General features: G+C 37.4%; 1 protein-coding gene across 2 annotated transcripts in view; it reads right to left on the minus strand.

Annotated features, from left to right (window-relative positions):
* Window positions 1-16,521, minus strand: part of STAU2 (staufen double-stranded RNA binding protein 2) — a 171,090-nt gene that overhangs the window by 105,081 nt on the left and 49,488 nt on the right. For both annotated transcript variants that reach the window (XM_066563927.1, XM_066563919.1), the window contains exons 6-9: window positions 13,713-13,872; window positions 10,075-10,182; window positions 3,830-4,042; window positions 1,213-1,350 (exon numbers count right to left, since the gene is read on the minus strand). In XM_066563927.1, coding sequence (XP_066420024.1) covers window positions 1,213-1,350; window positions 3,830-4,042; window positions 10,075-10,182; window positions 13,713-13,872 — 619 coding nt within the window. The remainder of the gene's footprint in view (window positions 1-1,212; window positions 1,351-3,829; window positions 4,043-10,074; window positions 10,183-13,712; window positions 13,873-16,521) is intronic.

A 16,521-nucleotide genomic window follows, 5' to 3' on the forward strand; every position in this document is an offset into this window, starting at 1 on the left:
CATTATCAACACTCCTCCAACAGACAACTAAACTTCCAGCCCATCTTTCTAATACTGTGTTGCATTGTTCTGGCCTCATACAGCAACTACCAACTGTGGACAGTCCCATGGGGGTCTAAGCATGGGAAATGAGATTTTCTGACAGGATCACTCTTTTTCAAATACTTTCAGGTCTCATAAAATGTTAGAAATCCAAGTTTATATTCAAAAAAAGATTCTGCAACATAAAAGAACACAATACTTTTTTTTCCTTCAGAGAGAAAAATAATAAATCACAAAGAAAGGCCGCTTAGGCCCAAGAAAATTAAGATCACTAGCTTATCTTCATAGACACGAAGGAAGAACTCAGAGATTGAATTGAAAACATAACTAATTCTCTGGAGAAGGAGGTGCTGGAACGTCATAAATTTTGCTTGTGATCAGAAGTGACATTTTGGTGTGGTTGGTAGACAAGAAGTCAAAACATGCTGGGGTATGCTGTTCTGAGTTGTTCCGGCACAAAATTACCCTTGACTGAAAACACAAGGATACAGAATCCTTTCATGATTCTAATCTTTCTCAACCTGCTGTTGTGTTATCTAACAAAATATCACAGTTATGCCAATTTTTTGTACATGTTCTTAATTTAAATTTGAAAGGAATTTTAATGATCTACTGTTTCAGTATTAGGTCCAGTCAGAGGACAGTCTAAAACATGTGGTTGGTTTTTTTTGTTGTATTTCAGAGATAACAAAGCCACAAAGAAATTGGCAATCTGAAAAAATTTACAACACTATTTTATAAAGCCAAAATGCCTGATAATATGGAGATATTAATGTCCATATTTCAGAATACTAGGTATTGCTGGAATCCTCGGATCAACACCAGCCCAATTTTATTTTTTTCCAAAAAAACAAGTAAAAGTAAATAAATCATGAACCATCAGGAATAAAGACAATAACGATCAGGTGAAATAAAAAAAAGGAGTGTAAAATAATGCAAAACACATGAAAAGCATCTAGAGGGCACATAATTCAACTGCCATTTGTTTCACTAAGAGAAAAAAGTTTAGACAGGCTTTCTGATGCTGTATTTCATACTATTCCTGCATATCAGACAGCAAGGCAGAAAGCTAAACAGAAGGAGTTCCACTTCATATTATGCCACCATTTTGTTTGAGTTTGAGCAAAATACTTAGCAAGGCCATTATCTCTAACATGACACAAAGGATACCTGCATAACAAATTCCCGACGGCGAGGCATTCCTCTCTCTGAAAGAAGAACATACTCTGGCTCCTTCTCCTTTTTGGCCTGCTGGATCTGAGCCAAACGACTGATGGGATTCATTCCTTGACCATATTCTGGTCCAGTCTAAACCAGGATTAAAGGAAAGAACCATTATTTCAGTGTATATCCCTATAACTAATACACTGCTTCAATAACATTTACTAGGATTCTCTCTTTTGTAATACTCCCTTAAAGAGAACCAGAAGTAACTTACTTTCCATTTTCTGATCATGAGACAAAAGACAAGAATCCTCAGGCTCAAAGCTGTGAAAAGAAATTGTCTGCCACTGTTGCAGGTATGTGTATACCTTGCATCTGCAAGCTAAGAAAACCCTCTCCTATCTGTGGAGGTCCTCATGAGGATGGATGAAAATTAGCAGATTCATTAGTCAGTTAAATCTTACTGCCCTGTTTCTAGGACCCTTCCCCCTAACCCCTTAAAATCGCTTGCCACAATGCTGGAACATGCACTACACTGAGAACAGGTGGGATTTACACAGGGACAAAAACCATTTGCCATACATAAAGATGCTTCCTCTTCCAGCCTTCCTGCTTTCCTTCTCAGCACTCCAGACCTTCCATCCTACACTGCAACTTGCAACTAAAGGTGCAGAGGGTTTACTCTGTGTGTCATATGAATTTACCCTAGAATTATTGCTTATGGTGAACCACCCATAAAGTATTTCAGATTAACAGGCAATAATCCTCACAATAACATGTCCAAAAGTATGGTTTGTGGGGGAATTGATCTCATGCCAGGGAAACATAAGGACTGACAGTGGTCTGTCCAAGATTATACAGACAAGGGGAAAACTACAGTCCTTGAAAACTCTCTAGCTCTGAAATTCTTTTAATGAATTATTGCTCACACAGCAAATGCTCTTTCAAAGCACATAGCTACGAAAATATTTGTTGGTAGATTTTAAGAAGAAATTAAGACCCACAAAAATTTATCTGAAGTCATACTTAACTGATTTATATAGGATAACATAAAGAATGCACTTGCAAATGTAAATGGCATTTGAATGTAAAATTGTTATTATGTTATGAAGCTATTTCCCTTTTATGAAACCATTTGCAGGCTAAGAGAAGATGAGCACTCATGCTTGCTTGAGCTTCTCAAATAACAAACAAGTGTTCAGGAAACTGAAGAAATGATCAGCAAAGACCAGAGAGGGATATTATATTTAGAAAGCTGTGCAGCAAATCCTACATAGTGTAACTGCTGAAGTAGTTAGAGAAGATGTAGGTGAAAGAGCTAAGACAATGTCATACACAAGGGCAGCTGTGTGGGCAAGAAGCCAGGCAGAGACAAAATGCAGAGCAGGCTAAATAAAGAGCAGGCCACAAGATACAGCCTCATAAATATATATGCAAATAAAAAGAAGTTTTTGTTGCCACTTTTTTTGATGCTCAAAACACATGCAAGTTAAATTGAAAGAAATGGGCACATTGAAAGCATTTCAGAAGTTTGGATATTCAAAAAATAAAAACCATCTACATATTCAGCTTATTTTGACAATTAATGTCCCTTTCTAACAAGGCCAACTGTGTACTATTAAATTTAAGTTTGTAATGGCAAATGGTATATGGTAATATAAGAAATCTTTTCATTATTATACCCTTAGCCTCTTTCTTGAGAAAAACTTTCCAAGATGTTTGGTGAAAGCCAAAGCCAAAAGACTTTTCCAATCTTCCAGCTTTAAAGCTGCATTAATGTTGATGGTTTTCTATTAAATCATTTTCCTGCCCACTTTTTCATATAAGTTTCTGAGAATTAGATCTGCAGGATTTTAATAGGAGACAGGTATCTAATTAATCTAGGTTTTCCTGAAAAATCACCTATTCTGTATTGAAGGCAAATGAAAAGAGGAAGGTGACGAATAAGTCTTTTGTACATTTTCCAAATCCAGTTTTTCATTCTCTTAAGTACTTGCTTATTTTTAAGTGGTTTTCTGGTGGCTGCTCTTTCAGAACTCTGCACTTTGTAGCCTGAGTGTACAGATTTCTAATGGTCAAGAAATCTGTATATAGTTTCTTCATATGTATATGAAGTATATATATGAAGTATATACTTCATATACTTCTTATATGAAGTATAATCTTCATACTTTCAGTAAAGTATTGAAACACTAAAGTATCACCCCATTAATTTCATTTTTCATGTATCTCTCTCCCTCTTCAAACTGGGGAGGGGAGAGAGCGCAGGGAGAGAACCACTATGTACGCTAGAAGGGATTCTCTGAGGAGATGATACTAAAACTTCACATGGCTGGACAGAGCTGCTTAGAGGGCTTGATCCTCCACTGGACCTGAACCAAACCCTTGAAGACCTCAGTGATGTGAGCTATTTACAAGCCATTCTGTTTGAGAATCGCACAGCATTCTCAGGATTTAAAAAAAGCCCAGGCATACTAGCACAAGTAAACAAGTAACAATATTGACAGTAACAAGCAACTGTAACAATATTGACAGAAAATGACAAATAAGCCTTTCTTGATTTTAAATCTGACTGTTACTTTCTGAGCAAACATTCTTAATTGTCTCAAAGGTAGACACATACCTTCAATATTGTTTTTGGACGCTTTTTAAAGTAAAGTTTTGGCTTTTCAATCACAGGAAGAGGAGGAAGTTTCTTAAGTTCTTGTAGTACAGCCATTGCAGCACGTTTCTTTGAGAGTTTCTTACTGTTGCCTTCTCCTTCTGCAGTGAATTCTCCTACTGTAACTCGTGTAACAAAGCTCTTCATGTGAGGAGGTCCACTTTCTTTAATCACCTTTTAAGAGAAAGTAACACTGAGTCAAAGCACCCTACAAGAAGATACCCTAATGTTTGTTATCTTTGCAATGAACTTATTACTAGTCCAGTTTTCCTGCTAACTGAAGGCATTAGAGTGGTTTCCGTAGAACTGGGACAAGTATTAATGAGAGTGCAAGGTTTGAGGACAGAAAATTAAGACTAGTTGGATAAAGCAAATTTAACCATCATATTCAGTGTTTCACAGAAAATAAGAGTAGACCTACATTTTTAAAGATTTATAGAATAACACACTATACAACAATTCTGCATATTTAGACCAAGGCTGATAGTTTTTTCATTGCAAGATGCTTCACATACTAAAGCAATTAAACCCATGAAGGTCTACCAGGCTTTGACTATTTCTTTATAAAAAACATATTCAAAACTGTATTAATTTGGCATTACCTCAACCTGTTTGTAATTTTTTTCTATTCTCATCAAACCATTGGACATTCATAGTCCCAAACTTCAGTCTCAAGAGGTGCAGGCTGGATGCCTGCTCTCAACTCTTGCCTTGCCAGATTACACAGCTCAGAGCAACATCCCATACATTTGAAAGGCTGACACATTCTTGCCTCCATGACTCTCAGCTGTCCCTCCCATCAGTACTGAAAAGAATTACCAGAAGAGCCACCATAACTCACACAAAAGCCAAACATTTCTCAAAAAAATTCATTTATTCATTCCCTTCCAAACACATTTAGTACAACAAAATAAGAAAACCCATTTGAAGTACTTCACTACAAGTTATAGTAATATGGAAAGAAATTAAGTTCTGAATGCTGTACCTTCCTGTAGTTGTTTTTCTGTCTTCAGTTTTACATACATACATACATCCATATACCCATACACACACGCATCTCCCTTCAGAAGGCTGATGCTAGGATGTGTTCACCCCCAAATCAGAGCACTGCAAGTGCTAGGGTAGCCATCCATCATTTGTGTATGCATGCACCATTTACTGGTCTGGACAATGTCTATCAGGAATTAAGAGACCTCATTTGGGAAAAGGTTTAGTTATTTTGTTTGATGGGCGGAAGCAGCTACCTAATTTAATCTTTGTTATAGGTAATATGTATAAGGAGACATTAGAGTATCTGACAGACATCTCTTTATAATATCTTAAAAATCAATATAAATACAAATTTTTTTTCATTTGATGGAATTATATCAAACCATTTGTTGAAGAAGAGTAATGTCTTTTTAGGTTGAGGAGGGAGGGGAATGGGAGCTGAGGTAAAGGTACCAGGGGCTTCTTGGTGTAATAACTATAGTTTTAATGTGCTCAAACCTTCAATTTCAACATTATTACAACATGTTTTGTATTAAAGTTCTTTTTATCAAGGTCATGTCCCTTGCATTATTTAGTTTTGCTGTTGCACTGTAATGAGGTCTCCTTAGGCTTGTTTTCCTTTTTTAAGTTCTCTTTTGTGGCAGCTTCACCCAGCAAATACAATTACCACAGCATATATCAATTAAAAGACACAAAATTAAAATTAACAGACAACTTTGGCCCACTTTCCCAGAATAAAATGACATCTATGCCAGGATGGGATTTTTCTGTTTTAATCAAGGAGTGTTCCCACTCTAAGATTCCAGGTATTAATTTCAGAAGTGTTTTCAACACTGCCTCTCTTTGAAGTTGCCCACTAAAGCTTGACCACACGAGAAGGCAGCAGTGCTTTCAATGCACTGAGCCCTGCTGAGCCCCAGGATGCTGCAGTGCCTGCACAGGAGCTGGGATGAGCCCAGTGCCAGCATCTCCTGCTCTCAGACACAGTCCGGCATCGTGTTCATGCTGAGCACCTTCATCACACTGCAGCATTCCCACTCGATTTTACAGCACCTCAAACCATCCCTGTACTTGGTTATCCAAGTATTACAACATGCTTGCTGTAAAACATAGCTAAATTAACCTTACTAAGGTCCTTAATCTTTCTGCGGTTCTACTAATTCTGTTATATAGGTGTTTGTCTTTACATGCAATATAATGTATTAATAAAATATACAGGAATGTCTATACTGACCAGATGAAAAAGGAAAAAATAACTTGGTTAAGAAATATAATTGCTGAGTTCCTAAAATATTAGTTTATATAAGTTTTCTCATATGTATATAAATGCACACCAATATATATATATATATAAGAGAAAGAATGTTAATACAAAACCAGATTATATTTTCATATACACAAAAACATATTTCTCAATATAAAACTAATGCATTCTGGTGTGGTTTTCATCTTTTAAATTTTAAGTATGTGACACAAGGTAAATAATTGACTGGAAAACATTAAAAACTGTATCTTTGTTAGTGTGTAAATGGAAAAAAGTCTGTGTTGTCAATGGAATGAACCCCATAAGATTCAGATGGGATCTGGATCAAGCTAAACATCCAAATTTGGTAATTAAGCAAAAAAAATATTTACCTAACAACATTTTTGGTTAACCCCAGATTTCAGATCTTTTTACTCCATATGATTTCAAACAGTTGTGCTATGAGCCTTGGGACAGAAAACACTAAAAAGAAATTCAACCTTTGCTATCTAAGAACACTATACACATTAGGACATTAACCTATTTCCTCAGTTGAAAGATACAACCTGTGGACCTAATCATGGCTAATTTAAAGCTGAGAATTTGATTAAGGATGACAGTTCAATACACTTTTCTTTTTCTGTTCCATGTATTTAAAGAATAATTACAACAAGAGAAAACACACGGGGCCAAAACACATCTAAGGTCAAGTTACATCAAGAATGAATTTGGCTCAACTTAATGAATCATGCTGACAAATGAAAAACAGAAGTATGATTACAGTGAAAGAGTAACACTGCTTTAATTATTAATAAGATGCCAGGTAGAAAATGCAAAAGATTAGGGCAAGATTAAATGGAAATTAAACTCCCCCCAAAACTAGAGGAGACAGAAATCAGATCAAAAAACCCATGTCACCGACATCTATGAATACATGATTATTTATAAGATATTAAAATATCAATATATTTCCAGGAGCTTGTGCAGGTAGACACACTAGATTTTCCCAGCTACAAAGGAAAAAAAAAAATTAAAAAAAAAGAAAAAAGGAAAAGTCTGAATGTCAAAGTGTAAAAACTGCACTGAGAAGGGTGACCATTCTGCAAAACCCAAATGAGAGTTACTCAGGAGTCAGCCCTCCAAAGCTTTAATCCCCAGGGCAGCAGAAGCCAGATAGGTGTGAAACTTCCTGCTGAGAACTATTCTCCCAGAGTCTGCAATTTGGCCTGTCCCTGGTTCAAAATGCAGAATCTCTGATAATTCTCTGCAGAATCTTACTGTGGTAAGACTGGGACTTAAGAACACTTTCCAGCAGAACACTGGACAGGGATGGAGGGGCAGAAAATTGCTTGTTTAGGCACTCTATGCCTTCACTCCTGATACTGAGAATGAAAAAAGCATTATTATATTTGCTAGTCTAAAGAAATAACACTGCAATACACAGAAAAATATTGAAAATAAAATGGCAATCTGAAACACCCCATTGTGTTCTAATATCTGAAGCTGTTGACCTCAGTTATGTTTTCTAGGTTCATCTATCCCTTACTGACCAATAAGGAATAAAAACCATCTACTGAAACAAAACAAAACTACAACGAAAAAAAAAAACAACAAAAAAAACCAAACCAAACAAAAAAAAATAAAACAACCAAAAAAAAACCAAAAACAAAACCCAAAAAACCAACAAGATTTTAGCCTACTGTCAAGGCAGAAATAAGAAGTGAACTGACCATTCTACAGCTACTCTAACAATTCCTACAGCAATCAGTTTTGTAGTCATCCTTAAAAACTACTCATTGGGAACCCCACAAATGCCTAGAGCAGTTGCATTTTGACTTAAAAGTTGATGAATCTAAGTTAGCTAAGAATGCACCAGTGACAAGTATGGAGTAAAGCCTGTTCCTTGTTACAACTGAATGTTTTTATTTAACAAATTAATAGATAGAAAGTTTGTTAAAATCATCCTAAAGCTCCTAGACAATTAAAACTAGCCACATTACACAAAAGGACTGTTCACCCCTCATGCAATTCTAAGGACATGTTTACATGGAACTTAATATATATTTATGATCATTACTTTGTTGCATAACCCAGCACTGTTGGAACATTGGCTAAAGCTCTGTCAGATGAAGAAAAGGCAGATCATTTTATAGCTACCACACACAAAATAAAAGCTGGAAAATGCTTTGATGCTTGCCTGGAATAACACAAGACCATTAGTGAATAAAATCCTATTAGAAACATCAGATCCTGGGGATTATCCATAATTGCTTAGCAGTTTTATTGAAAAGTAAGCCAGAACCAAGTTCAATCCAAACTCTATTTGAGATTGTCACCTATATTTAGATTTAAAGGCAGGAAATAACACAAAACCTGTCAGGAGAGCAAAAAACTGTCTTTTTTCAATGTTGCGAACATTCTTTGGCAAGTGACACATTAGATTTTTCCTCACAAAGTATTTCTGCCTTTACTCTCTCCTTACCAAATGCTCTCCCTTGAATAAGCTCAGCCAGGAGTGAAGAAGACATTCAAAGCATTACCCCTCTTTTCTTTACAGCTTCCAAGCTTCTCTGTGACCAGTGACCATACATCTCCTTACATTTTAGTGCATTGATTGATATAGAAATATTCCAAATATTTTAAAATGTTTAGGGTAGAAAATAATGTTTGAAAACTGAGACATTAATTATGAGCTTCCTTTTTGAAACAAAAGCATGTGTTTTCATTATGTCTGCTTGTAGTTAAGAGTTGGGTGATTGGCATGTAGTGGCAAAATGATACACCAACAGCCCCAGACACCCCAGTTTTATCCTCTAGATTTTACATTCTCTTAATGTTCTAATTAGTCCATATCACAAAGACCACATATATGAAGCATCTATGCCTTTGCTATACCAAGGAATTCCTTAGTCATGAATAATATTCTTTGTCTTTCTTACCTACCTTCTGAGACATTTTTCAGATTTCTAAGAAGATCCAAATAGCTTATTTGACACTGGCCAATTCAGGAACAGTCAGTAAATTGCATACAGCACACTGCAAGGCATGCCACAGTTTAGGGGTTTTGATTCTTTTCACATGCAGATACATGCCTATACTTTAACAGGAAAAAGCACTGGAGAATATCACCATCACCAGTATAAGCACTATCCACTGAGTCTTTCATAAAGACTCAGTTTAAATGTAAAATAAAATGCAGAAAAGTAAAATAATAAAAGGCCACTTACATTAGCATTTTCTGCATTAAAAAAAATAAAATAAAAACCAAAACAGCTTGAAAATCTGGTGCTTCCTACCACAACAGTGTTAGATTTTTACAAGGTTTTGTGAGAACTTTCTCATCAGAAAAAAATTCCTGTTAGTATCACTCACTCTCCCATAGCTGCTTCATTGATAGCACTGGAGCTATTCCAAATGCTCTTTATTACTTCAGGTAAACAAAGGTGTCAGAAGTGGGTTCATAGATAAAATCATAGGAAACAAACAAAAAAACTTGTGAAAGCTTAAGCAGAAATAGATAAGTGAAACAGAATCAGAGTGGAAGATACTCATGACTTTCTGAAGACAGCACACTGGAGGTGAATGTTTCAATTGGACCTTTTCTAGCATATGAATGCCAACAGCTAGAGCAAAGACTTTGGCTAACTCTTTTGAAGATTATTTCAAATCAGATTGAGTGTGGCTACAGATTCTAGTCCCACAGCTCTGTACAGAAAATGGTTTAACTGTCTTTCTGCCATCCGAGTGTTTGCCAACAACTATTAGATCTCTAAAAGTTCTGAAAGAGCATCTATTTTACCAGTGAAAAGTCATTGTCTTAGACTGATACAGTGACAATTTTTTTTTATAATTCCCATTAATATTAAATTAATATTTTAATATATGGATATTATGTGTTGAGTTTTAGTGGTACCTTTTTTAATACTTTCTTAGCAAGATAAATATGTAACACAGATAAAAATGTAACACATACCTCGAAAGTGACAGGTATATTGCGCTTCAAAGCAATTTCAAACACTACGCTGATCTCAGATTTGTTTGCATCTTTATCTTCTTCTGATTCTTTTCCTGTTTCTCCATTCTGAAAATGATGCATATATAATCATAGTACAATTCTTAGAAGATCAACAAAATACAGTATCCTCCTCCTCCCATTTTCTCAAAGACTTTTGAAGTCTCCTGTCAGGCTGTAAATCAGCATTTGTACATCCATCTCAGCACCCCAGTATCAGACATCTGCTGACTGAAGCCATATATATTGTACTTGTGCTTCATAACAAAGGAACACATACACCTTAATTTATAAATTAATTATAAACAGCCACTAAGGATGTTATTAATGACATGGATAACAATTGTCTGAGTTAACACTTGTGTCAAACATGAGGATCAAACAGATCCTTTGACCCATTTCTCAGGCTCTCTGTGGGTACCCCTTCTAAGCAAGGAGGAAATCTGTGCTTGTTGGAAAGTAGAGAAGACTGTACTTCTCTCAGAAGAAATTCAGTCAATCACCCCCACACTCTGACTGGGTCACCAGGTTACAGGTGTCCTCAGCAGGTCCAGCTGCTTAATGGCCCCTCCATCAACTTCCCTCTGGGAGTTATGACCAGTGTGAAAAGGTAGTGACAGAGAACAGCTTGCTCAACACAGAACATTATTTATTTATCCATAGGAACATAACAAACAGAGAGGCAAAGAGATAAAAAAACAAAAGACACATGAAACATTATTCTGCCTAAAATTCAGCTTTGCTTTACTCTTTAGGTAAATCTAAATTTTCTCACACAACCATTAGCACCAAGATCAGTCAGAGTTTTGCCTTTTGCAACTACTGCCTTTGGTGTTTGTCCCCCAGGTCACATTTCCTTAGTTCTCAGAGGCTTCACTTCCAGCTATTTTCAAACTGCAAAGCTCTGAAATACTTCAAACTGGGATCTCTCAACAACCATGTAACCTTGGCCAGGGTCCTAATTTTTTATTAGTGGAGGTAAACATCAAAGACACTTGGGCTGAATTAGGTGGATTCCTGCAGAGCTCCCATCTTACATAACAAAGTCTGATCTAAATCTTCAGCCACCAGCATAGCTACGAAATCCAGATACCACAGTTCTAAAACAACATTAAAAAAGCACTAGGTTCTTCACATTACAATGAAATTGATCCATCTTTTATCTACCTTTTTTTAACTCTTAATATATTAATCTTTAAGATAACACAGGGCCAAAAATCCAGCACTCAGCTACAGCATGCAGACACGGAACACCCTTTGCCTCATGAAATTGTTGCAAAACTTTGATTCTGAAAAAAGCTATTTACATGCCTGATATTGATCTGGAGCTAAATAAAAACCAAAATATTATAAATTTTATAGAACCTCCAGAAAAAAAAAACAACAAAAAAAAAACCAAAAAACAGGTGCTGTGCAAATAACAAGGGTAGTTACAATGAAATTATGTAGGACCTCTAGCTCATTTCAGATAATGAAATTAAAGTACCACTGAAATGAAGAATGTAGATCATTACTTACAGGACAAGCAAAGCATTGATTAGTTTCACTGAGAAAGATTAGCAGAGTTAAAACAACAATATTTAAAAGTAAAAAAAAATTGGGGATATAAAGAATGGGATGCTACTATTCTGTAAAAAACCTTAGTTAGAATATTACTTGATATTGTATTCAATTAAGTTTGTGCTTTATAAAGGATACTAATAATCTAAAAAGCTGGCAAAAAATAGCCCAGAGAACAAACTACTGATTAGAAAAAAATAACTTTGCACTGACACACTGTGAAAACAATCAGTTCTACAGAAAATTCAAAAATACTTAAGAATAATCTCTAAATATATATGTGGGAGAGATTTTTGATATATGTTGGTTACATTTAGCAAACATAAGAAAACACCAATCAAATAGAAAATTAAGCTAAATTAATTCTAAAAGAAATACCTCACGAATTATCTTTGAAAATGAGAATAATCAAACAGTGGCATAATTTACATTAAATGATATAATGCCCACTGGACTGTCAGCAAGCCTTCAAGTCAAGAATGTTTAGGTTTTCTAGCTGTACTCTAGTTTAACCAGATATGTATAGTCTAAACTAGAAACTATAGTTTAAATTTTCATGATCAATACAAACACATCTGTCCAGAAAAATCCCTCATTGTCCCTTCTGCCCCTACAATTTAACACCCTGTATATTTTTTCCACCAAACATAGTAGAGAACCTAACAGTGAGTGGAGAAAAGGAAGGATCAAGGTTCAGACATTAGTAATGAGCAATAAAGTTTCAAGCCTTATGAAGATAAAATATGTTCAGGAGTGTCTCAGACACTTTGGATTTAAATTTGATCCTCATTCCCACAACTGACACTTCAATTGTAAGGCCTTTCTTAGCCTCACATCTATGAGACAGCAGAGGTGCTTTGGCAGACACACAATAGCTCTTTGTGAAAGCACATTCACCAGCAGCCCTGCCCTGTTGGCTGATTGCTTCTTGCTTCTGCTCACCTTATGCTCTTCTACACATTTGCCCAATTAGGTGTTAAGGTGGAAATACTCCTTTTCAGTGGTTTAATATGGATAAAAGTTTATCCTTTATTAAGTTTTTTCTAATAAAAGGAAAAACATGACAGCTTGAAATGGAAGAAGAATACACAGAAGGCTGCGTTAAGGATGGCCATGAAGGCCAAAAGACAGACTAAGTAACTACTGTGCTATATTCCATGGATCCCATTCCAGTCAAGTTCACTGAGTTACTAATGGGATTACTAGATGGGTCCCAGCAGGTCTGTCCTTGCTCCCTCAGCAGCACACTGTCAGGGAGTGGGGAAGAAAGAGGCTCAACCTTATAATGGAATTGAGGCCAGCCAGATGTGCACTGGCTCTGATCCATGCACAATGTTTGAGGAGCAATGAATCAGTCATCTTCCACAGATAATCAAGCTGGCCAGTTTTGCCGAAGGAAATAGAGTTTTACTAAGATGGACCATGTCCCATGGTGAAAGCACACCCCACCACTGCATGGTGCCCTGTGTGCACTTCTCATGGGCAGCAGCAAGGAGGAGCCTGAACCCTGGCACCAAGAAGCCCTTAAACACAATTTCAATCAATCTCCAGTTCTCTGGAGAGCTACACTCAGCTTTACACAGTGCAACACTTTGTATTCTCTCCATCATAATCTCGGCAAAGTGTGACCTCCAGCCTTCTCCAGCCACCTACAGCTCTAACCCATGAAGTGACAGAGGTGTTGTTCATGACTAACCTGCAACCAGTGCCCCTTAACCTCAGCATAATCAAGCAACAGAGATTTACTTGACTGAGGATTCAATTTAGTCTCCTGCAAACACACACCTGCTGTTGAGAACCTACAGTATCCCAAGTAGTCTTCAGCTGCTCCCAGAGGTCTTGCAAGTACTTGGCTTCTTTGACTGGGAAATGTTATTATATTTTTGCTTTTAATTTAGAAAGATTATTCTGAGAATAATTTTTCTGTTCAGTATTTTTTAAAATATGACACAACATTTTAATTTTTGGGCAGCAATATATGCTGCTTAAAGACATTGCAAGCAAGTTATTAAAAAGAAAAAGTTTCCTGAAGCACAGACCTGAGGTAATTTTTCTGGAATAGGCTCATTCTGAAGAGCTTGAAGGGCCTTCATTGCAGCATTATGTCTAGCAGCTTGACGAGTCTTTCCTTCACCAAAAAACTCACTGTTGCCAACAGTTAACTGGACATAGAAAATTTTAGGCACTGGGCAGTGATACCTGGAAGGAAGTCATGAAAAGAAAACAACAATACAAGTTAGGAATTTTACCCATCCATTTTATGTAAAATAGAGTAGTATTTGGGGATAAAACATTATCTTTTCTCCCAGAACAAGACCCAGGTATCAAATGCACGGACTGTTCCTCAGCAAGGCAGTTGGTAACTCTGACAGCAGCTCCTATGCGCAAACCAGCTCTTCACCTACATTTGTGGAGCTCTGCAATGACCTCTACTGTTTATCAGCCCAACAGCCTAGCCCTGCTCTCCTCTTGGTTTGAGTCTTGAGAAGATGAAATTCTCTCTCACCTAAGGAGAATCCAAAACTCCAGTGGAAGCCCTGCTTGGGAGACAACTCCTGTCCCATAGAGTTGCATGGAGGAAGTGGCATGGAGGAAGAAGGACTGTGAGGTTGTTCATATGACACCTGTCATCATAGCTCAGCTCTAAGGGACAGCAAAGTCAGATGACAGAGAATACACCTAGCAGAAATGGATCCTCACTTGACAAATAACTTTTTCATATTTTACAGCAATGTAAGAAAGCCCAGGATTCCAGGACTCCAAAAGCATGGACAAAAGCAAGTTCCATCAAAACAAAACTAGATTGAATCAACCCAGATTCAATCAAACACAATACTCTATTTTCCTTATTCCTCTTAAAGGATCCTTTTTAAAGTGTGCTCTCTCTACTTTCATCTGTGCACATGGATGACAGCTTTTTAATATTACAACTTTCTGAATTTTCATTAATAAATGTAACCCAGTCATTCCAACTGTAAAGCAAAATATAAAGTTAACCAGAGAGCAGCACACTTCAGAAGCAGATGAGTGTGAGTAAGTACTCTGGCCTCAATGTCCCTAAACTTTGTGCCTAACTCTAAAACTACATTTATATGGAAAGAACCAAGCATAACAATGGCTCAAATATACCTCTGGCTATAGGACCTTGGAGGAATGAGCTAAGTTGCCTCTATGACATGCAAAAAGAGGGCATTTACTTTGCTTTCTTGTTTACAGTTTAACACTGTTTATAGTTTAACACATTTATTGAGAATTATTAAGGCCTGGAAATACTTTTGCTTATGTAATATTTTCATAAAATTATATAACTCCAGCTGGAAAGGCTTCTGGAGATTATCTGGTCCAAAGCAGCATCCAGAACATGGTCAAGATCTGAAGTTACACTGTCTTGTCCAAGGTATTGTGGAGGTCTCCAAGGATGAAGATTCCACAACATCTCTGGATGACCTGTTCTAGTGTCAGACCACACTTTCTGGAAAACTATTACAAAGTTCCTACATGCCTAATGGAATTCAAACACTTGGCACTGATATTGTTGCAGATTTGCAGATGGAGCAAAACTTCCTGCCAATGCCAAAAATTACCAGCTTCCATCTCTTGGCATCACAGGACTCCCTCCCAGTTTCCCAGCCCAATAAGCAGTGACTCTCCCTGCTCCTCCTTTGGTATGGCTGGGAATTCATGCTCTTGTACTTGCAGGGTCTTAGAGAGGATCCAAGTGATCTCTCACTCATTTGATCTAGTGATATCAGTAGTTTGTTGACATCTTCCTGCATCTTCTTTGGTAACACAAATCCTCTGACATGGCACACCTCCTGCAGACAAGACCACTGTCTGTACAGCCTGGCTAGAGCTCTGGAGCTAGCTCTGACTCAAGGTCTCTGATGTAACAGGAGAGCTGCTCCAGATGGTGCTAGGAACTGTGCCAGGTAGTGCATCACCAGCACTGCTGAGCACAACCCCATCCTCAGCAGAGTTTCCAACTCCCTTCTGCATCTTCTGCTGTGCCTGCTGGCTCTCTCTGGGAGCAGTGCTCTGGGCCCTGCACTTACATGTGTTCTTCCCCAGTACCTGCTGAGAGGGTGCTTGACCCTCTCTAATCAGATGACTGGAAGGAAAGTTCAATGCAGCTTTTGACCAGGAGCAGCTGACAGAGCTTACTGGCAGCTGCTAGAGCTTACCAGAAGCCACAGCCTCCTGCAGTTCTCTTTTCCCTGCAGCAACAGGTACTCTCAAGTTCCTTGAAGAGTTCCAGGAATCTCCCCACCATCCCAGAAGATGCAGGACTGGAAATGGCTGCATGTGTTGGCTGCTGCTTAGCACAAGACAAGCTATGTCATGCAAAAGCAGTAGGCACCTTGATAGCATGTCCCACCTCATTACTTCACAATCCTCTTTAAAGAGGAGAAAATGAGGTAGTGCTGTTAGCAACTACCTAGATTTAGGGAAAATACAATATCCATCAGAAGTTCCTGTTTCCTGTTGAGTTACTAGACCTACCTTTCTCCTCACTGCCTGCAAAGGAGGAAAGCACATGAACTTAATCCACTTTATAAACTCAAATCCCACAACAAGCCTTCTCTTTTTCCTTCTCCCCTCCCCACCTTTTCATTTAAAGAGTGTTTAGGGAGCTATTTATGTGATAATAAGGAAAAATGATATTCAGCCTGTGGCTCTAGAGCCTCATGCAGCTCTTTGGCATCGCCAGAATGATTAGGCTTTTACATGGTTTTGATTAAATTTTTCTTGCTCTCCTTGGCCTCAAGCAGAGTTGTAACACAGCACTGATAATATGAGCATTGCCAGGAAAGTGCAAAGGAACACCTGAAATCCTCAGAAAATGAACAA

Source organism: Molothrus aeneus, chromosome 1 (genome assembly GCF_037042795.1).
Source record: "Molothrus aeneus isolate 106 chromosome 1, BPBGC_Maene_1.0, whole genome shotgun sequence".
Taxonomy (NCBI): domain Eukaryota; kingdom Metazoa; phylum Chordata; class Aves; order Passeriformes; family Icteridae; genus Molothrus; species Molothrus aeneus.